Source organism: Centrocercus urophasianus, unplaced genomic scaffold, assembly GCF_019232065.1.
Source record: "Centrocercus urophasianus isolate 14NV4802_14NV808 unplaced genomic scaffold, USGS_Curo_1.0 seq_29, whole genome shotgun sequence".
NCBI classification, from domain to species: Eukaryota; Metazoa; Chordata; class Aves; order Galliformes; family Phasianidae; genus Centrocercus; species Centrocercus urophasianus.
The window spans coordinates 4,437,273-4,458,927 of record NW_024884855.1 but is presented as its reverse complement, the minus strand read 5'-3'; the positions used below and the strand labels follow the sequence as shown (position 1 = coordinate 4,458,927).

General features: G+C 38.9%; 1 protein-coding gene across 9 annotated transcripts in view; it reads right to left on the bottom strand.

The window, feature by feature from the left end:
• Positions 1–1,300: 1,300 nt before the first annotated feature.
• Positions 1,301–21,655, bottom strand: part of CIITA (class II major histocompatibility complex transactivator) — a 37,421-nt gene continuing 17,066 nt past the window's right edge. For 6 of the 9 annotated variants that reach the window (XM_042827641.1, XM_042827639.1, XM_042827644.1 and 3 more), the window contains 18 exons: positions 20,070–20,198; positions 19,568–19,627; positions 18,135–18,218; positions 17,449–17,508; positions 16,313–16,456; positions 14,936–15,076; positions 14,741–14,797; positions 13,576–13,641; positions 11,443–13,156; positions 11,171–11,344; positions 10,998–11,069; positions 9,581–9,661; positions 8,318–8,410; positions 7,272–7,355; positions 6,432–6,515; positions 5,772–5,855; positions 4,997–5,089; positions 1,301–3,477 (listed from right to left, as the gene is read on the bottom strand). In XM_042827641.1, the coding sequence (XP_042683575.1) occupies positions 5,017–5,089; positions 5,772–5,855; positions 6,432–6,515; positions 7,272–7,355; positions 8,318–8,410; positions 9,581–9,661; positions 10,998–11,069; positions 11,171–11,344; positions 11,443–13,156; positions 13,576–13,641; positions 14,741–14,797; positions 14,936–15,076; positions 16,313–16,456; positions 17,449–17,508; positions 18,135–18,218; positions 19,568–19,627; positions 20,070–20,198 (3,200 nt within the window). In that variant the 3' untranslated portion in view covers positions 1,301–3,477; positions 4,997–5,016. Of the gene's footprint in view, positions 3,478–4,996; positions 5,090–5,723; positions 5,856–6,431; positions 6,516–7,271; positions 7,356–8,317; positions 8,411–9,580; positions 9,662–10,997; positions 11,070–11,170; positions 11,345–11,442; positions 13,157–13,575; positions 13,642–14,740; positions 14,798–14,935; positions 15,077–16,312; positions 16,457–17,448; positions 17,509–18,134; positions 18,219–19,567; positions 19,628–20,069; positions 20,199–21,655 lie in introns of those variants that run through there. The other 3 variants (XM_042827646.1, XM_042827647.1, XM_042827648.1) reach the window with 3 other exon arrangements.

Below are 21,655 nucleotides of genomic sequence, written 5' to 3'. Positions count from 1 at the left end.
CATTTGTTGGAGTGGTTCTTTTTCCATTTGAACAGAAAATAACATGAAAATGCTTTTCATGCTAAAAGCAGTTCCTGATTACTGAGATGGCCAGCATACAGAAAGTCCTTCTGCAAGGAAAATGTATAGGGGAAAAAAAAAAGAAGCTATTATGCTGGTTTTGTCCTACTACATATCTTCCAAGGTTGAGTTTTCATAACAGTGCAGTTGCTAAACCAAGTTGATGTATTAAGAATGTTTCTGAATTTTCATGTAGGCACCTGTGTAAAGAACAGACAAGTCAAAATACTTGTTAAGTTTGTGTTTGTGTGCCCATTTGGGACTAACACGAGGAATACTGGATTTTGCTACCAAAGGCAGCATGTCTGCTGGTTGTATAGTTGTGACTTTAATACTGTTCAGAAATAGCTTACACCAATTATTCAGGGTCACACGTATGCCATTTTAACGACATGGTTTGGTTTGTCATTATGGGTTCTACAGCATCTGCTGCTTGGTAATCGTTCTCTGCAGTGGGTTTATGCTGTGTGACTCACAGATTAAGGAATACAGTTTCCACCAAGTAATTCACCTTGGAGATTCTGAACTGAAGATTGAGATTTCTGACTTTTCAGAGCAGTTCAACTTTAGTTTTTAATGATGGGGAAAGTGATCAGATTACAAGTACATCCGATCGCCATCATAAAACAAGCCGTAGCATTTTAGCAAGGTTTCAGGTCTAACAAAAAGAATTTGGGCACAAAGAGACAAGATAATCATTCTTCTCATCCTCAAAGGATATTTTGGAATGCAGATTTGATTTTTTTTCAGGGTAGCCAGTGAATTCTGTCCTCTGCACATAAGGCACGCAACCGATGGAAGTCTTTTCCATGAGCTCTGTTACACAAGAGCGTCCAGCCTTTGATTAATTTAAAAACTTGTAAATGCAAAAAGCCCCAGATGGGTTGGAACTTGGTGATTGGATGATGGACTTGGGGTCCCTTCCAACCCAAGCATTCTATGATTATGATTTTTTTCTGTTATCAGCAGGCAGCTTCAGACAGCACTTTTACACCTTCTACTTGTGGATGCACAGTTTACCAGTTGGCTTTGCAAGATCCCACAGCCTGTTCAGAAAGCATTATTCTCTGTTTCCAGACCACTGTACTGCTGACTGCCAGCAGGACTGCGCTGTCTCCCTTGCACACTGCTTGCCATTACCACGGAACAGGAGAACCCTCAGCTTGTCATCATGTTCAGCAGCGGTTTCCCAGTTTCCCAGAGAGAAAAACACAAATGATTTTCAATGAGTACTGCAAGCTACTGTAAAAAGGAATACTCAATTTTATTAATACTTTCAAAAAAGATGTATAAAGATGACCAAAACACTGCATCACAATTTACAATCTACATTAAAGCCTACATCTCCCACTAAGAGAACAGTAGAATACCCAACCCTGTTTTAGCAGTGCAGAGTGCTGTAACATTCAGCTGCCTCCATTATAGTTAGCATATTCTTAGATTCAGTCACAGTGAAGCCTGGTTGCAGAATTTATCCCTACAGGGGCATTTGTCATCCTAAGTGTGGTCCAAGGAAGCCGAGAGGAATGCTCACTGTAGCTCTGTGTGGCTGGAGTGCTGTAGGCTGATGGGAGTGTCACACTGAATTTAGCTCAAGCTAATGCTTCCCATTCAAGCAGCTTAAAGAGGGGAACATAAATGAGGTTTTTCCACACCTCTGGCTAGAACTTGAAGACTGAAGCAGATAATGAAGGCAAATATAATTTTCTAGTTAAAATCGCATTCTCCATAGTGTTTTTTACCTTGCCCTCCTGCACTACTACCTCTACGTGCTAGGTCTGGTTCCTGACTTTTTTGAACAGAAACAATAAATTAGATGACCTTCCTTCCTTCTTTCTTTAAATTGTCAAGATTCTGCAGGTGCAGAAATGTAAGTGGAAACATAGAAATTGCTGGAAAGAACAAAGATTGAGGTTTTGAACTGTTTAAATTGGGGATGTTTTCAAACCAAGTAACAGAATATTTGGAAGGTGAGTTGAGAGACGCTCATTTGCAAAGATCTTTGATCAGTGTTGTCAGTGCTTCCTAGCAAAAGAGACTTAAAGGAGGCTGCTGATCAAGTTAGCAAAATGAGGTACACAGCCCTCCCTTCTCAATCTGTAGCATACTGGATGCTAGCTTCTACCATCCAACTTTGTTTTCCCATCGCCAGCTTGTATCTAGACATGCAGAGAGCTAGTCCAGACAATTGCCTCTGTACAATTATTATTTTTTCCTGTGTTCAGAGGGCTGAAGTGCAAGAAAAGGAGACTGTTTTGCTATTGCTTTCAGCAGGACCAGGATTTGGCTCAAATAGCACTGAGGGCAGCAGCACAGATCCATGTTAATTCTTTGAAATACGCGATTTCCCGTCATTGCCTAATTCTTCTTAACTCTGCAGAAGCAGACCGCATCAAGAATACAAAGTAGTGATTTCATTTTCAAGTATAGAACAGATGCTTATGCATTTAGTCTCACACTTGCAGGTGACAATTAAATCTCAATTCAGATATACAAATGAGAAGAAAAATTGGTTTCAGAAATCCAGTTTTGTTTTCAGATTAGTGAAATTCTTTCATTAAAAAATAGAAAAAACCTCACACTTGTAAAGTTTCCATTTGTGACAGAGTAAAAACCTGTAAGCAATGTCACTCTGAAGATTTCTGTGCACTAGGCTGGAGCTGTTTGTATATAATTCGATTTCTGTCACATTATCAGAAAAATCCCTGATAGTTTTCCAGTTTAATTCATCTCTCTTCTCCCTCCAATCTTTTTGAAGGAATCTGTAACAAGACAATTATTTGATAAAAAGTACTTTTCTTAAGGCAGCACTGATAATGAGCATGAAGAAAAGAGCCACTTCTGGATTCCCAAGGACAACATTACAATTTCAGACTGTTTTCCAGTCTGGTCGTTCTTGTGCTTCTGATCCAGACATTTCCATTTAATCCAGACTTACAGGTGAAAACTTCAACTTTGGTAGTCCAAAACCAAAACAAACTTAATTGTGTTTATCAGTGGCACCACAAAACAATTAGTTTTCATCTCTCATGACTGCAGACGTTGAGGGTGCAGCAGCTTGTAGTATACACTTCGATGAATCGATAGAATTTTCTACTGTCAATAAGCTGGTGACTCCTGTTCACTTTTAATACTGAAAATTATCCAGTTGTTCTTCTGTGAAACGTGTTACTTAACTGTTCATCAATTCAATGGAGACGCAACTGAGTTTTTAAAAAGCACTTTAAATGACCTCTTAAAACTGTGAACTCCATCATTCACCCACTTCAAGCATCACCCAGAAGGTTCAATGTGACTTTTTCCATGTTGCCACTATCACAAAAGTTGGCATTTAATTCCTGCTTCGTAATGGTAAGATAGTTCGAAGTGGTAAGATAGGAAAACACAGAAGAGACCTTCCCCTCTTCTTTATGTTACCTGTGAAACAATGGAAACAGGATATTAGATGAAAGCACGTCGGCTTAATCGCCATTAACATTGCCAACACTGCAGATACGAGCTCCGCAGAAACACAGCAGTGGTCAGTGGGTGCTGGATGTTTCCAGATGGGAGACATGATCCAGACTTCCTGATGCTGCCAATCCTCAGTGCTAATGAAAATAAATGCTCCCTCACATGCTCAGATACTGCACTAATGTGGTAACCTGTGCCACAAAAATGCACTGCGAACACAAGAGAACAGTTGTGGAGAGAGATGCAAGGAGTTAGAGAAAATTTTGCCCTTATGAGGCTTCCCAGCAGTGTTGTGATCCTTAATGACTTCTCTCCGAAGTAGGTATGACTTTTCAACATGACAAAGCATTGGTATTTTGTTGTGCTGTCAGCTTAATTATTTAAAATATTAATAATCACTACAGCTTTTCTGTTCTGCTAGTCTGTGAAGCTGGCATGGCATCTGAATCTTCCAAAATCTGTAGGCTGATGAGAGCTATAAAAATAGATAAATCTGCATGTGGTGATTAGTGCACTGAGAGCAAGAGTCATACAAAACTTCGGTGCTCCTGCATGGCTTTGGGGCCAAAGGCAACTGCAGGACTATTCAGAACAGCTGCTTAAGCAGCCTGGCAACCACTCTGCAGCGTGATGTTAGTCATTTGAAAGAAAGCTGGAGAGTCTCTGTTGTCTGACTTGACTCTGACTTCTTGATCCTTGCAGAGATCATTTCACTGATTCATCCTATATTATTATTTTTTTTCCACAAAAGCAGGAGGAAGCACATAGTGGAGAACAAGGAGTAGAAATCCTAAATGAAATCATAACTTCCCATAACTGCCTGCTGCAGCTCCATCGGACCAGTGATGTCAAGTCCAATCCTGGAAATGATCAGCAAGCTGTTCTTTGCTAAGGATGTAATTATTTCAAGGATCCTTGAGGCTGTGCAGGCAAAATCAGTGAAGTGAAAGCGGCAGCCAGTGGAGTGGGCAAACTGCACAAAACATACTGAGAAAGAGGAATGTAGGAATGAAAGGTTTGCTCTGAGTACAGTACAGGCGCCGGCTCATAGGAAGACAAAACAGCTGTGGTGGATTTGTACTAAACAAAGGAGAAGTGAAGTGACTTCACTAAAAAACAGCACAAAACCATCTCTAATGAGTACAGAAGTCATGAGAAGAACTCAGATCTATTTAGTTTTGTGCAACTGAAGATGGAGGGTCGCAGGCCTGTTGCCAGGCACTGAACTGCGCTGAACCAGGAGCCCCTGATGGAGTTCATTCTTACAGCTCTTGCAGTCTGCTAGTGCTGGCGTTAGGGAAGAGAGGGGATCAAGATGACTGGGCAAAAGGGGATCTGTTGTGATATTGATCTGTGCCAGCATGTCTTTATGTAGCCACATACACACAGATGCTGCTACTGTGCCTGCTGCCAGTGAGACCTGTGAGAATCTGCCACAAAACCAAATCTGTCTCCTGTCTCAAGGAGACAGGATTTACATTACCTTCATAGGATCATCTGAAGCTACACACTGATCCTAGAGTCCAGCTGCTGAAGGTGTTCAAGAACTCCATATGGAATCGTAGGATTCCACATCCTGTAAGAGCAAGTTCAGAGAAAAAAAAAAAAAAAAAAAAAAAAAAAAAGATTTTAAAACATAATTAATTCCACAGTTTTTTAGGGTTTTATTTCCATCATATATATATATATATATAGTTGTTGTTATTAGAGGTAATAGAACTCTGCTTTGGCTTGTCTTCAGCCCCCCGGAATCATTCTGTAGCATTACTTAAGCTAAGGAACAAAGGAAAATACATTTTCATTTCAAAGTAAGCAGTCCACTCCCCCATTCCACATCTGACTGTGATTATAGAACACACCACAGTCCTGTCTCCCTAACTGTTAGTTTCCTATCAAACTCCCTTTGAACGTGCACTGGCAGTGTCAGTCTATTTAACCTCTAATGATGGCTGTTCACTGTTTCTCCTTCAAATACAAGTCCTGCAGCACAGTTATCAGGTGCTCTGGAAGGGTAGGAGATAAACAGTGGAGTGCCAACTGTGCTTAAAGCAGGACAAGCTTGCTTGCCTGTGGCAATGGGGACTTAAAGCCGCTGAAACCAGCGATTCATTTTTAGCATTTGTGTGACTGTTTCTGTATTTCAGTGATTTTTCTTAATGCCTCTTACAAATCTGACAAATACCTTAGATAGCATTAGCATGAATTCTCACCCGATTTACAAACTGAAGACACAGCAAACAATATAGCAGGAGACTTACACCAAATTTTTAATATGGGGACATTTTCTTAGGCTGTCAGTCAGCTGTTGGGCTCCTACACCAGTTATTTTGTTGTACTGAATGCTGAGGGGGAAAAAAAAACAACAAACCTCTTGTTAATTCAGGTCAGATCATGTAGCAGTACCATCAAACATTTCATTCAAAAGCAAAAATACTACAGGAGTGTGTCTGTGGATGGGGGGAAAAAAAAGAAATCCGTAATTCAAAAAACAAACTAAAATCATTTATTACCAAGTATTTAGAGAATTAGAAAGTTACATTTCTTGTGGTTCCACAGCATCTGCGGTGAACTGCTTGTTAAGCCCTGACTATCTGTACTCCAATCATGTGCTTTTCCCCTTCACATGAGGCTGGTAGTGATGCACTGCTGTTCTATAAGGATAGGCAGCAACAAGGCAAGTCTTCATCACTTCCTAGAACCACATCAGCCCTCTCAAGAATTTCCTTCTGCGCTCCACATTTTCAGGCAAATTCTACAATTTTCTGTCTCAACGTTGGACTGTAAGGATAGCACAACCACACTAAAAAAAGATATTTCCCCTCAAATTTTGTCTCTTTTGCCTATAGCTTGAAGATGTGAGTTTTCAGTATCCACACAAATCAGCTCTCGTGGGCCGTTTCAATAGATTCCATACTCACTCTAGCACTCTTAAAGAAGCCATTGCAGGAAGGACTTTTGCAAGGTTTTCTGCTCCAAAATCACAAATGCTATTGTTGTATAAGCTGCAGACAACAAAACCGATGCAGTCACAATTGAATAATGGTCAACACAAACAGACTCTGTGTTAGATCAAAGAATTCTAGGTATGACTGGTATGCCCAAGTTATCCTTATCTAATTGCAGTTAATCTTTAAAACATTTCCACGTTTTCTATATCAAGGTACATGATCATATATATCCTCCAGCTTACACAGCTATGGCAAAAACAGATCTAGGATTTTTAATGAATAAGGAGAAATTCCTGACACACTGGAGGAAATTAAAAATCTGCAAGAAAATGAGGATCAAAGCTATGGCACACTGCATTCAGAAGATTTCCAATGAGCAAACTATTCCAGAATTGCAGACCAGTTTCCTACATTCCAGTGACACTTCATTCAGGCCTATGCCAGATATTTTAACCAAGTGGGATGGACCATTAGTCCCCTATCTGCAAACACACAGTAGCCCGTTGCTGGCTTAGCAAGCTCTGCATAAGTTTGCAGTAGACCATGATTATAGGTGTGTATTTGTATGAGGCATTATTGGTTACCAGGTATTATGAATTGGCTTTACAAACCAGCATAGTTCTTGTTACATTCCTGAGATAAGCTTCTGTATATTTACACAGAGTCAAACATTCACCTTCTCACTACATAATTTGTGCAAGAATGAAATCAAAAGTCTGTCTATTGAAAATTTATTCTCTTTACAGTAATTTCTGATGGATACAGTGAGGAATGTTGTATAAAACAACCCAACAGGACACAACCACTTACCTTAGTGTTGTTAATGAAGACAAGAAGGGAAGAGCTGTAGCTAGTTTCTCTGCACCCACATCTGTTATCTTATTCTGTGACAAGCTACAGTAAATGAAATTGCTTTGTGAGCTGCACACATTTATTCTAATTGATTACAACGTGTAACAAATTGATTTTAGATGTCCTGAAAAACCAATGTGATGCTACAAAGCCTCAAGTTACCATTAACCTGAGAGCTTTGCTCAGAAATTGAAATAAAACTGAATTTCAAGAATCTTTTCTTACAAACATGATTATCCTCGTGGTTAAATTTGGCAACTTTCTGGAAAACGAAGAGCAATAACTTGTGTTTTCAATAAAAAATAATAAAATTAAAAACAACAACAACAACAAAAAAACCCACACATTCACACTGGGAAGCCTAATGACATCATACGACTGTGAAATTGGATGGTTTCAAGAGCAAAGAGTTGAAAAGGAGGCAAACATATCAGCAAATTGCATTTTCCCACTGAAAAATTCAGTCCTCTGAAGCATCAGCAGAGGGGAGTCTTGATTGTGTGAGGTGGTGATTGGGACTGGCAACTTGTTTCTCTCTCACTCCCTCATTAAAGTCAGAAGCAGCAAGGTGAACTCCCCTTGAGTCCCAGCTTCACTCTGCTGCCTTTCCTCCTGCCCTTCAATGTTTGTGGCCCTAAGAATATGTCTGCCTTGGTCTGGCCCTCGTTCTTCCCTGCATTGCTTTAATTTTTGAGGCAGCTCTGGCAGAAACATCTCAATAATTCATATGCACCTTATCTTTTATTTTTAATGCAATTTACACGTTGTGTTCGAACCAAAGGCAGGGAAAAGGCAAACTATAAACCCTGGGAGGAAATAGGGAATTGCAATAGGATTAAACTATTTCTCTAATGAATATGCAGATTAAATATGTCCATAGATTAATTGCTCTATTGTGCCCATGAGTTAGTCTTGCCTGTAATTGTTACCACACAGTCTCTTTAGACCCTTGGTTTAATCTACTTCTTTTAAAAAAATTCCAAGTTGTTAACCTTGAAACTTACTTTAATGTTTCCAGTGATGTCAGTGTTGGAAAGACTTCACACAGACTCTTTGCTCCTTCATCTCCTATGCCATTTTCACTCAGAGCATCAAGGCTGGATGAGGACAGGAAAGAGAGAATTAGCTTTCCCTTTAATATACATTTTTTTGGTTTATTCACCTTAGAGACCATTCTGCATGTCTTGAGAACCTGCATCTCAGCAGTGGCCTCAATCAGCAACAACCATCACACAGCTTCTCTAATAAGTTGCTTTCTGCTTTTCAAATATACAGCCTAGTTGAAGGCTTGACCCATTTCCTTTGATATGCAAATGGTAGCACTTAATGCCTTACTTCCACCATATGCTGAGGATTATTAAAATGGTTTGAAATAGCTGTGTTCCAGCTGTGTTGGAATGAGATTTCCTGTGCACATAGGAACACAAAACTGATCAAATGCAGCAGAAGCCACAAATCCCTACCTAAACAGCAATTCTGCCAGGTAAGGAGCTTTAGAAGTTTCTCCTCATTCAAGTATCCAGGTGGAAGAATTTTAGATAATCATAATTTCAGATATTGGATCCCCTTCCAATCTGACAGACAACACTAGGATACACTGGGATTGTTTCAATTTCGGAGCCCTGTTGTTTTCCTAAAATATCATAAAAAGATACAGAGAAATGGCTTATGGGCTGAACCATTGACTAAAGGCACTCTCAAAACCCAGTAATCTACCCACAGTCAGCATACTGAATATTGGCTACTGCTGTTACCATTGTTTCTAAGTAAAGCAGCTTAAAATTCAGAGATAACTTGTCATAAAAGAGGATTAGTAGCAACTGGAATTCTTAAAACTTTATTTCTAAAGTTGCCCCTGGTAAAGAAAAAGACAAAGACAGCATGAAGATGCCTGGGCAGAATGAAACCAGATACTAGCTGAATATGTCTTTTTAATGTCTTTTGCAAAACCTGTAAGGAGAAATAAAAAACACAAGGGCAAGCAGCAGGGCACTGTAAGTAACCTCATCAGCTTTTAATCACTGGGAAATACCCAGAGAGGTGATAATAGGGCTATTGAATGAGCCACTACTGAGTGCCCTAATGTTGCTGAAGGGCCTTAATTCACGTTTTGTAGTTATATTCACTGAATGTTTTTGTTATTCAGTTTGTTCATCAAAGTGAGTACTCCTGTTGAAAATAAAGGGTTTCTTGGATAAACAACCTCCCTCCTCATCACGGGCTGCCGAGGTGTAGCATTAGCAAAGTTAATCTTTAGCTTTACTCACTCTAAATGCTGCAGTGATGGAAATGCTGCCAGAATTTCCACGAGTTTTAGGAATCCCTGAAGGCCACACGCTGGACCCAGACTGGAGGAAAATAAACAGATGTAGACAGGCAGCAGTTGATTCACAGTCAGAAAAGAAACAGCAGAAGTTATAAATTAGTTAAGTAAGCTCTTTCTCCACAGCCCCAGATGCCAGACAGTTCACCTTCCTCAGAAGCAACCATTCCCTACAGTCTGCAGGGAGCATTTCTGCTCCAAAGCCTCCAGATGAGGACCAACAAAGTCAAAGTCAGACGGAGCAGAGCTGTTTGTACAGAGGAAGTTTCATTAGAAGCAATATCTGCATTTCCATTTTTTATCTTCTTTGTAAGACTCTCAATTGGTTTAGATTCATATATTTCTGTTCTTTTTCTGTTTCTGCAGATTTCTCATTTTAATTATTGTAATCTTGAAAGCAGAGATGTAAAAAAACATTCTCAATTTTTTTCCAGTTATTGGCAATTCAAACTAACTTTAGATCAACATTCTACTGCAGCTTAAGGCATAAACAGAACTACAGTATTCCAGCTCCAGGCATCTGCTCATCAAATTTGTCCCTCAGATGCTAATCTCATTTGGAATTCCTTTTGTATCAGAACAAGATCAGCCTAATTAAAAGACATGGAATTTTAACCAGAGTTTTAAAATTAAAAGAAAGTAGGAAAGGAGCTGAGTAGAGGAAGAAACATAAAATCAGAAGCAAAGCATTATAGTTCTGAGCTTGGTCAGATATCAGAGCAAGAAATGAAGACCTGGTGAGAGTTCTCCACTGCATCGGTGCAAGTTCTTCCCAAATACTCTAACGCGGGATGCTTTTAAGCAGTAGAAGAGAGAAATGTCTACCTTTGTAAGCTGTTTTACAGTCTGAAAAACGTAAGGATTAAAAAACCTCATTTTTCAAGACAATGTTTCCAAGTGAATCTTCCCCCTTCCAGGAAAACTGAACTACATACTTAATTTGGAAGAAATTCTCTGACCTTTTCCTCTCACAGCTCAAGCTTAGATGGGGCAGAATATTCAGATAGAACAGTTGAATATTTCTGGCAAAAAAATTGTTTCATGGGCATTTAGATCACTATTTTGCATTTTGCATACTGACATGACATCTGCACCTGATTATAAAGAGCTAAATTTTGGTGAAGTCAAACAAAATTGATAGAACCACATTGACCTGAATCACTGCAGGATTCAGAAATTACTTTTTTTATTGTTTTTTTGGTTGGATGTAAATTACTAAATATAGTTCATATGAGCAAAATGTAAATAATAAATGGGTTTTACTTAATGCTTTACCATAAACTGAGTACACACTGTAGACAATCCCTGTGACAGTTCTAAGTGTAATCAGACATCAATCAACAGGGAAGCATTTCACTTACGCAAATTCTAGTTTTCTCAGGTTTTTTACGGCAGGAATTTCATAGCTGCTGCAACTGGAGGCATCTTGAACACTAAATAAATCACATTAGAATAAGAGCATGAGAAACATTTTGTAACCAAAATAGTGCTTTAAAAAGAATTTTAGAGGGATCTTGATCATAAACAAGCTTACCAATTGATTATTATCTCCTGCATTTCTACGAGGTCAGAAAGGTCACTGATGTCTTTCATTGTCTTTGCCTTAAAGGGATCAAGAACAAATTTTTCTGTTGACACTCTCAGCAGTTCATAGTCTTTTGTCTGTTCTAAATATTTCCATAGCTTGATTGTATCACTGAGGGAGGCCCTGTGAAGTGATAAAACGTGAAATCAATAGCTATAACTGCTGTTTCATTTATGCACAGCTTTATGAATGACACTTGCTATCTACACAGAATGACCAACCTGAATGATGTCACATTCTTCAGGCCAACCAAGTCTTTTAGCCCATGCGTGTCAATACTGCTGTTCTGCAAATCCAAGGAAAACTCTTTTCTTGACCTTTTTAAAGTAGAGGACAGTACATGGACATCTGGTGGTGTAAGAACAGTGCCCAGAAAGGACAGGTCTGGCTTGAGCCTTAAGGCCACATGCTGCAAGAGATAGTTGTTTTGTGTTTCATAAATACAGTGCAAAAGCTCAAGTAACCTCTCTGGACAGAGGTTGTTTATTTGCAACCTTTTAATATATTTCAGGAGCATTTTCTGCTTCTTGGTTGATTTTTTTACACCGTTGTTTGAAGAGCAGAAGTAGGTGTCATCCTGGAGGAATAACAATCCAGCCAAAAATCGAGGCACTAAATGTAACCAGTTATAAGGTTTCTTCTTTTTGGATGGAAAAGACAGATACTTTATTAAACTTTTGTCCTTGATGCCTTCTGCTAATATAAGGTGAAGTGCACCCAAGAAATTCTGAATGACAAAATCGGAGAACATGGTCCCATATTCCTCTTCTCCTGTACCTGAATGTTTGGGGAATGCAAATGGCAGGAAAAATCCATTTTTCAGAGCAAACTCTTTAACTTTCTTAGAAGGAAGAAGGTCACTTTTCATGGCACTTTGGTGCTTTTCTCCAAGATACCAGGCTATACAGGCTAGCGTAGCAAGATTCTCTTGGTTTTGTGCAAGTGTAACATCTGTAACATCTGTTTGCGTAGGCATTATTTTTTGCTGAACAAATTTCAGGAAGAGTGTAGTAAGAGTTGAAGGAAGGCCTTGGTCTCCCATTTCAAGTATTGCCTCACAGAGAAAACAAACAAATCTACACATAACAGGGCTGTAACAATGACTGAAGAGGTACTCACACTCTTTGATTAAATTCAGTGCATTGTCGCACGAGGGGAATCCTTCAAAGTATTTGGTTATGTACAGTTCTCTCTGCCGAGGGGAGAATCCTACTATTTCAATAGTCTTATCCACTTTGGACACATACTGACACACCTTTTCTTTTGTTCTTGCTGTAAGTAATAAAGTACAGCCATTGAGTATCTTCTTTTGGATGAGTCCTGAAAGCAGCTCCTTCATGCGGCACAAGTCTTTGTTAGGCTGGCTGGCTGAACAATGAGGAAAATTCTCATGGCCGTGCAACCCTTCCAAACCATCAAAAACCAGAAGGACTTTAGTAGAATTCTGAAGTAAATACTCGAAGATCTCTGTGCTTCCTTCCTGAGGTTTCACAAAAAAGTCAAGAAGTAGATCCTTCAAGCTGTACCACTTCTCAGGCAAGCTTATTTGTTTGCAGTCAAACCAAAAGACAAATTCAAACTGAGGAAACTCTCCATTGGACCAGTCCTGGCAGATCTTCTGAACAAGAATGCTTTTGCCCATTCCTGCTTTTCCCAGCACCACAATCACTTTAGTCTCTAACTCTTTACCTCCTGGGATTTGAAATATTTGGTTTCTTTCAAGGACTGCCTTTTCCTTTCCTTGCTGACTGTTAGTTACCGAATCCTTTTCCACTGATTTTACACTGTTCTTCCCAGGCTTGGTTTCAATTTGGCTTTGCCTAAGTGTACCATCAATATACATGTGATCAAGAGACATTTCACGCTCCACAGACACAGATTTGCACACGTCTCGGAAGTAATCCATAAGCGATGTACAGAAAGCTTCCACTGACCCTAGAGAAAAAAACACATATGCAAACTGAAGGAACCAGTCCAAAAACGACAGCAATGCTTCAGGGTGCTTTAAGCACATGACTGTAATATGGTCAAAATATATCAGTTCCCATAAAGCACGCAGGCCTGAATTTATCTAGCTCCAGTTACTTCAGACTTCAGTAATGACAAACACCTTTACACTAAGAACTCAATCACTCTGAAGATATCTATGGACATGATAAAACAGCTAAGGACATTAATCTCCTGGGTAGGTTATATAGCTAGATGTCCAGAAATGTACAAGTCTAAGATCTTAAAAGCAGGAATTTAGCTCAAGAGAGTTGGAACAACTTAAATTGTTGAGAATGACAATTCCTAAAACAAGGCTCTATTCTGCAAAGAAGGGAAAACAGCAAATTGTGGAAGTTTCAACTCACTTGGTCTTCTTGAAGTTTCTTCAGAAAGAATTACTGGAACTTGGACTTCTTTGTACATTTCTAAGCCTGAAACATGACAATATACTTGAGAAAGATATCCAATAGTTGCTGATTCAGCTTTACTAATTTTAGCAGGAAAACGAATCCAAATGCTCAAGTTCACTGCAACATAAAACATGTACTGTCAGGAAAATATTACCACTGATCTTACACAAGAAAGGGGAGAGAAAAGCTCACAGTATTACACGTGAGCTGATGTGAACCAAGGCAGCACGACACTCAAAAAGATGACAGCTGTTCCAACAGTGTGAGGTCATAGCATAAGAAGGTGGCATCCACTGTTTTTTTTATTTTTTTCAAATGGTGGTGTGCAGAAATTCACATTCACATGTAGGAAAGGTTCATCTCATCAAAAGTAAAAGCAGTATACAACATTTACAAGTATTTTCTCAAAACTTGGAGTATTTGCCTATTAATTCCTAGTTCGAAGTTGTGCATCTGTGGGCTGGGTTAGCCACCAGAGGGCAACAAAACACTTGTAGTAACCCGCGAGGAGCTGAAATTGCCAGATCACGCAGAGATGGGAAGGAGAGGAGCTACTGAAAACAAATCTCCCTGCACTCCGAGAGTTGGAAGAAAAGTGCAGAGGAAAGTCTGCTATCCCAGCTGGGACTGTTACAGCCTGAAAAAGACTCTGATCTATTTATAAGCCCTTCTGCACACTATGCATCTGCATTGTTTCGTTAAATAAGACTTCAGTTTTATAGCTCCTATGGAAGCTGACTGCAGCATATGGCTTCCAGCACAGAGCACTTCAAATGCTCAGGCAAAGGCAGTAATGGGACAGCCTCGTGCTCTGATAGCAATCAAACACAAGGGGCTTTTGTAAGGCTTTTAACTAGATAAGATTTTCCTTTGTGGCAAACTGTATTTTTTTTATAATTGAGCCAGTAGTTCTACAAGCCCTTACCTGCCTCGTTCTTTGGACTAGACTAAGCAGCAAGTCAGCAGTATAAAGCAGGAAATGCCACTGTTTTTTTTTTTTCTTTTCTTGAATGAGGTCAACTTCAGTAAAACCAGCAGGGGGGAACTGGCTTTGAATAGAAGGGAGTGTTCCCTCCCCGATCCGAAGTAATGTACATATTCAAATTGATGCTATACTTACCATTTAAATTAACTTGAAAACCTGGGGATACCATTAATTCAGTGGAGGAAGTCAGTGCTGGCAAGAAACAAATGAGAGTTTTCACTGTATCGCAGCTATTAGTGACTGAAATGAGGGAGTCTTCTACTCTGTTAACAGCATTGATTTTCCAGTACTTTCTGACTATTTATGTGGATAAAAGATTATAGTTCTTACCTGGATATTTTATAGCATTAGATTGACCATTTCCAAGAAAATAATTAATTTTCTGCTGAGCAGGATCCACAGAGTCTATGTTCTCTCTGTTGTCTTTCATGCCAAGTGGCAGACTCTCTGGAATCAAAGGTACTGAAGACCCTGAAACAGCAGAATCATTACTCTCCTGTTTTCAAATCTTCATATCTCAAAAAGTTCCTAAAAACAAAAACTAAATAGCCTTCTGAGAGATAATTATCTTTTCTTGTACTTTCTGGGCAAATACTTCCAGCAGAGACCTTATGATACAGAACTGTATGACTTTATGTTTTTTCTAAAGTTCATGAGATCACATGAGGGACACAGAACCCATCAGAATAAACTCTTAAAAGGTATGATTATTGGAAAACACAGGGGATTACCCAGTGTTTAGTGACCCTTGTGTGTTGACATTCAAAAGACAAAGTCTATTACTATTAAGGCAATATACTCAGAGCAAAGTCCATAGATGTGCAGACCAGAGATCAAGAAGAGAGAAAATGTACTGATACCACATATCTGAATGAATGCTCTCCCTCCTTTGCACAGAACTGCATAACACAGCTGTACAAGCAGCTAGTGAGCATTCTCCCTCTGACCATAAACCAGGGAATTGTTTGTTGATGGAGTGTTCGTAACTCAATCATACATAGCCCTGAGTTTCTGTGGTGTGACAGAATTTCTTCCACTACTTTGTGGTTTCACCTAGCTTCACAGAGACACTCCCACACTTCCAACTTACACAAAGCTTTTGGATTCATTTCCAGCATAGGTTTAACAGCAGGAGGTATTAGATTGTGAGTCTTTGTCATTAGCACTTGCCAGTGGAGCCTGCACACCTTCTGTTATATACAACATGACCAAATCATTGTGACTACTCAGCCCATCACTTGGATAAGTATTCACTTTTTGTGAAAAAAATTCCACACTAGATTTTGGTCTGCTATTGCAAAGACACAAATAGCATGTATAACTGCAAACACAGTTATCTAGCAGCCCTTTACAAACACCTGGATGAGAAAGAAATTGGAACTAAACAAAAGTTTATTCTAGAAAATTTTGTTATTTCCTATTCTTTTAGGACCAATAGTTAATTGTTTATATTAAATAACTCTCATCTCTTCTTTATTAACCTGCACTTCACCAATTAAACAGAAGATTCATTCTATTCAAGTAGGGGGAAAGTACTTTCAATTTATCTTGAACATTTTCATTCTGTTAGTGAGTGTCTCAGTTTTAAGTCTCAGACTGAAGTGGCTGTTGTTTTCCCCACTACTGTTCATGGTCAATGACCAAACTTACAAGATGCAATAAAACAACCAACATAAGAGTTCACAGCTACAGCTGTGTGGTACATACCGGGAATTACAAAATTTCCCAGTGCATTGATAGTGGGAACAGAAAAGGACATGTGCTGGTGAGTTAGTGGGGTGCAGTCAGATGAATGGCTGTTGAGAGACGTAAGGAAACATCCATTCCCTGTTGATACTGCAGAGGCATCCACTTAAAAATAAAAATGAGACAAAAACAAAAGAGAAATTTACTTCACTGCTAGAAGCTGAGGGACCCATAGAAGAGGTATCAACAGATATCATAAAAACCCAATTCTTATCAGTTGAGTTATGAAAAAAAAATTAATAACTTTCCAAAATTTACTCTGCAAAATCTAAAGAGTAAATGAAATTCTTCATCTTTCCTGGCCTGTCTTCTTTCTAGATGTGTTTAGACTGACAGATAAGACTCAACAAGGTCTTAAATTGGCTTCAAGGGCACAGTCTGTCCCTTAATACTGCTTGAGATGAGAGAGGTTGAGGTACAACAAACCGTATTTACTTATGCCTGTGACACGCATTTATCCTACAGCCAGGCAAGAACTTGAGCACTGCTTTGTCCTTGGAAACAAGTTATAGCCTGCTTGCTGGATGCTGATATTACCTTGTAGATGGTCTGACAACTTAGAAATGTTTTATATTTGTTTTACTTTGGTGCAAAGGACTGTAGAATATGGGCTGGGCCAAAAGCAGTCTCTTCACTGTTATTTTTACTAGGATGTTTCCCTGGATTTCTGTGAAGTGTCACTTAGCCACTGTTTGGCATTTCCTGGTATTGATCCTCTTTTTTTTCAGAGTCACGTAACGCATCATAAATAAAAGGTGTACATGAAAAGTTACAAAATTTATCACTGTTCCAGTTCTCCACTGGCCTTCTTTATGCCCTCAGGTGGGTTTAGAAAAGTTCAACTGTGCCTCTCTAGACACAAAGTCATTTTTCTATCATGAATTGGACAGCTGCATAGTAAGAAGCATGTGATTCTACAGCAGTTTCTACTCTACTGGAAGCACTGAAGTATGAAAATGCACCACTATGCTAATCATCAAATCTGTGACAGCAGATCTTCTTTGCAAGGCAGAGTTACATCTAACCAGGAAGGCAGTATGGAACATGAGGCAGTGTAATACAGTCAATAATCTTTTTGTATTCAGCCAGTATCTTACCAATTTTCTTGTATTTAGGTTCTGAAGTATCAGAACAAGTCTCTGCAGAGCCTAAAAAGGCTGAAAGAAAGAAAGGTGACAGTAAATGACAGAAAGAGGATTCAGTTTGTTGATTCTATGTTTCCATTGTAGAAACTCATTTTAGACTTTAAAGTAAAAGAGGATGCTAACAATTTCAATTCAGCTACTTCAGAACTGCATGAGTCCAAAACATTAAACATGAATGTGAGTAGTCTCATATTAGTTTACTGTGATCCTGAAATTTGAATTCAGCTATAGATTATTTTTTTTTTCCTTAAATAATGTAGCTTTGCTGTTTTTCTTGCTGTTAAAGAGTGAACAGTTGAACTAATGCTTGCTAAGCTGTAGATACACTGCAAACAAAGTTAACATTCTCACAGAGATTAAAAAAAAAAAAAGGAGAGAAAAATTAGGGGGAAAGAAATACAACATGCTTAATGTCATGTTACAGGAAAACAAATTCTGCAAATTGTGAAGAATGTGCTGGGAGGATTTTTTGCTTAATGTCCATCCAGGATAGGAAAAGTCAGGGGAAGCACATCTGCTTGTGTCACTGAAGAACTACATGAGAAATGCACTGAGGCTGCATATAAAACCAAAGAACTCTAATCCAAATTTTGGATGCAAACTTTAGAGCCTTTCAGACTCTCACTGTTTTTACTTACTCCTTTTGTGACATTTCTGCTTCTTTACATCAGTGAATTTCTCAGTGTTTTCAAGAGCCATTTCATCCAAAATAAGGTTCCCTGCTAAAAAGATGAAATATTGCAAATCTCAACTTTTGTTCTCCTAGAAATGTTGCAGGAGAAGATAAAAGTGAGAGAATGACACGAGAAGACAGCAATGATGAAACATGCTCCAAATAAAAGATGAACAACAAAAACCATTCTGCAAAACACACCCAACTCTATAGGATTTAGAAAGATCACAGAAATCCAACCATAGATTCTGTCATCCTGTGTTAGTTTTGAGAGTGAAGAAATTGATGTACTGTGACAAATTCAATGGCTATTAAAATACTGCTAATTATGAGCAAAGAATTAAACATCACAGCTGGATCACAGCTGTATTAGAGAGTTTGTGTGATCTCTGTACCAGAAAAGGACCTTAGTCATTATAGAGATGAGAAAGATTAATTATTTTAGAGGAAGAGTAAAGGGTTCCAAACTGTTTATATATTTTTTTTTATAAAACAGTGAAGCTATCTGTACCATTCTTCTACAGGAAAATACATAAATATTAAAATTGGATCTCATTTCCCCTAAGATCAGCACCAATTTTGCCATTACGTTCAACCTCTTCACTCTGAATTCTAAAAACACCAGGGAGAGGTAAAAAAAAAAAAAATTTAAAAGCCACATGGGCCTCTTGTAGCCAGAATTAATTGCCCTGGATATGCTCTGACCTTTAGCAAGCAATTCCAAATTACTTTCTCCAAGCATAAAAGAGGATGTGCAGATATTCTGTGAACCTTTCTGAATCTACATATTTCTCAGCAGCCACACGATAATACAGATTCTCTAAAATGGTGAACTGCTGATTTTGTGCCACAATCGAAACGCTGATTTTGATCAAGATGTTGAGCAAATATCTCCAATCAATTACTGATATGAAGAAATAATTTACTACATATATTTTATACCATTCCTGTGTTGATCTGGGAGAAGTAAAATCTGACATGGCTTCTCAGGCGACTTAGTGCATTGTCCACAGAAATAAGGGTGCAGAACTGAATTTATACACATGATAAGACCTATTGGTGTGTTGGGCTTAATGAATACATGGACATCATTTGTGTCAAATGCTCATAAGTCTATGCTTCTTGTAGGCATTTACTGCACTAGACAGTCAAGCAATGCCTACAATATTGCTATGGTGAAGTGATCAGCAGTTTGGCCACAGATACAACATGGAAAATCCTGCAAAAAGCAAAATATCCTCAGAACTTGTCAGCACAGTTTCTGGGTGAAAGAAAGCTGAAGGTGGAAGAGGATACCTGATGACAGAAATCTTACTAGTGTTCTAATTGAAGTACAGTGCAAGGTGTTATCCAGAACTCTGTCATGAAGAAAATTAAACTTGTCCACATAAATCTTACCAAAAGCATCTTCCACCTGTTTCTCATGCTGATCCTTGAGCACATATTCTGCTAATTCAGCTAAAAGAAGAAAAGAGACAGGAAAACAGTAATGCCACAGCAAATTTCACAGTAAAATTGTTTACTACTGTTCACAGAATTCTGCAATATAACTGAAATAACAGTTAAATTAAGATTTTCTTGTAAATTGTTGCTCAGGAAACAAAGAACATGAGAAAGGAGAAGTGGAGACAGGAAGTATTAAGCAGAAGGAGCCATTAATAGAGAGATTTTCCCCTAACAACCACAGACTGTTGTTCATCTGTTTCCCCACAATGCATGGTTTTAGGTACCAAGGTTAGGCTTATTGTGCATGAGGAGCCTTGAATACGTGCCACTCTTTAGAGTGAAAATAGAATTTGTAAGAAAGAGCTATATCAAATGGGTAGAAAAGAATGAGCACATTAAGATACCAAGAGCTGGAAAAAAAAAAAAAAGAAAAAAAAAGAAGAAGCTTTCATACCTATTCTAGCATAAGCATCTCTGGCACTGGAAGAGAGATACAATTCATCCTCACTTTCATCATTTTCCACTGTACACAGGAAATCCATATTATTGAATTGTTCATAGTTGCAGGTATCAATTTCAGGATCTAGAATGAAAAAGGAGTTAGCACTGGTTTAACAAATACGACAGCTAAGGAAAAGTAACAGAAAGCAGGACATGAAGAAAAAGGAGATGCATTATTTCAGTGTAAGGCTTTTGGTTTTTGGTGCATGTTGGCTAACTAGGAACAGAATTGAATTCTCAGTAACTTACAGTTAACCCAGAAATCCATATTCTTTTGTTAAACTCTGAAAATTCACCTCTCCTAGTATATAAAATGGTTCCAGAACCCATTTCATGGCACTACAGCCTGGAGACACAGCGTGGAATCATCACAGAAGCATACAATTGCTCAGGTTGGAAAAGACCTTCAAGATCATTAAGTCCAATGACAACCTAACTGTACTACCCTAACTCTAACAACCCACTGTAAAATCATGTCCCTGAGCACCACATCCAGATGGTTTTTAAACATATTCAGGGCTGGTGACTCAACCACCTCCCTGAGGAGCTTGTTCCAGTGCTTAAGAACCCTTTCTGTAAAGAAGTTCTTCATAATATCCAACCTAAACCTCCTGGGGCAACTTCATAGAATCACAGAATGGATTGGAAGAGACCTCACGGATTACCAAGCTCCAGCCCCTCTGCTGCAGGCAGGGCTGCCAACCTCCATATCTAATACTAGACCAGGCTGCCTAGGGCCCCATCCAACCTGGCCTTGAACACCTCCAGGGACTTGAGGCATTTCCTGTTGTCCTGTCATCTGTCAATGGCAGACAGGACTAACCCCAAATAGTCCATGTTATTAAACCTTTTTACACTTCAGGATGTGGTAACACCATCCAAATTCCCTCTTGGGAATGTTGCAGAGTCCATGCTAACCTCTGATCTGCAGCAGTAAATTGGCTAGGAAAATGCCAGTCAGACAAGGCCAAAAGCATGTCAGGGACTGTGTTAACAACTTAACAATGAAGATGTCCTACTTCCAATAAATGGGGCCATATTTTGACACTGTTTAACTTATCCATGTCTTCTCAGACACTAGGAAGGCTAAGAATTCAAACCAGCAAAACATCTCTGCTGCTGTGAAAGTCAAGTCCTTTATCCCTAATTCATCTCAGTCCTGTGCAAGTGAGATCATGGCAGTGCAGAAAAACTCCTGCAACAAGATGCAGAAAGCAATGTGGATTTGAAATGGTATCACTCCAATATGGTAACTTCTTAACGTCTGTCTGGCACAGAGCTCTAGGACTTCAACATATGTTCTCCTTTCATTGCCATTCTCAACATGTAGTTGAACTCCTTTGCTTAAAACAACCTCAGCTACTGTTTCACAACACAGCAGCACAGGTACACTTTCATACTTTTACTCTAGCAAGCCCAGGCAAAGCAGCGTGCTCTGCAATGTCCACGCTAATTTAGCAGCAGAATTTGAGAGCGAGGGCCAACCTTCTAATCTGCTTAGCTGTAGAAACTTGTATGAAAGAAAACATCCCTTTGGCA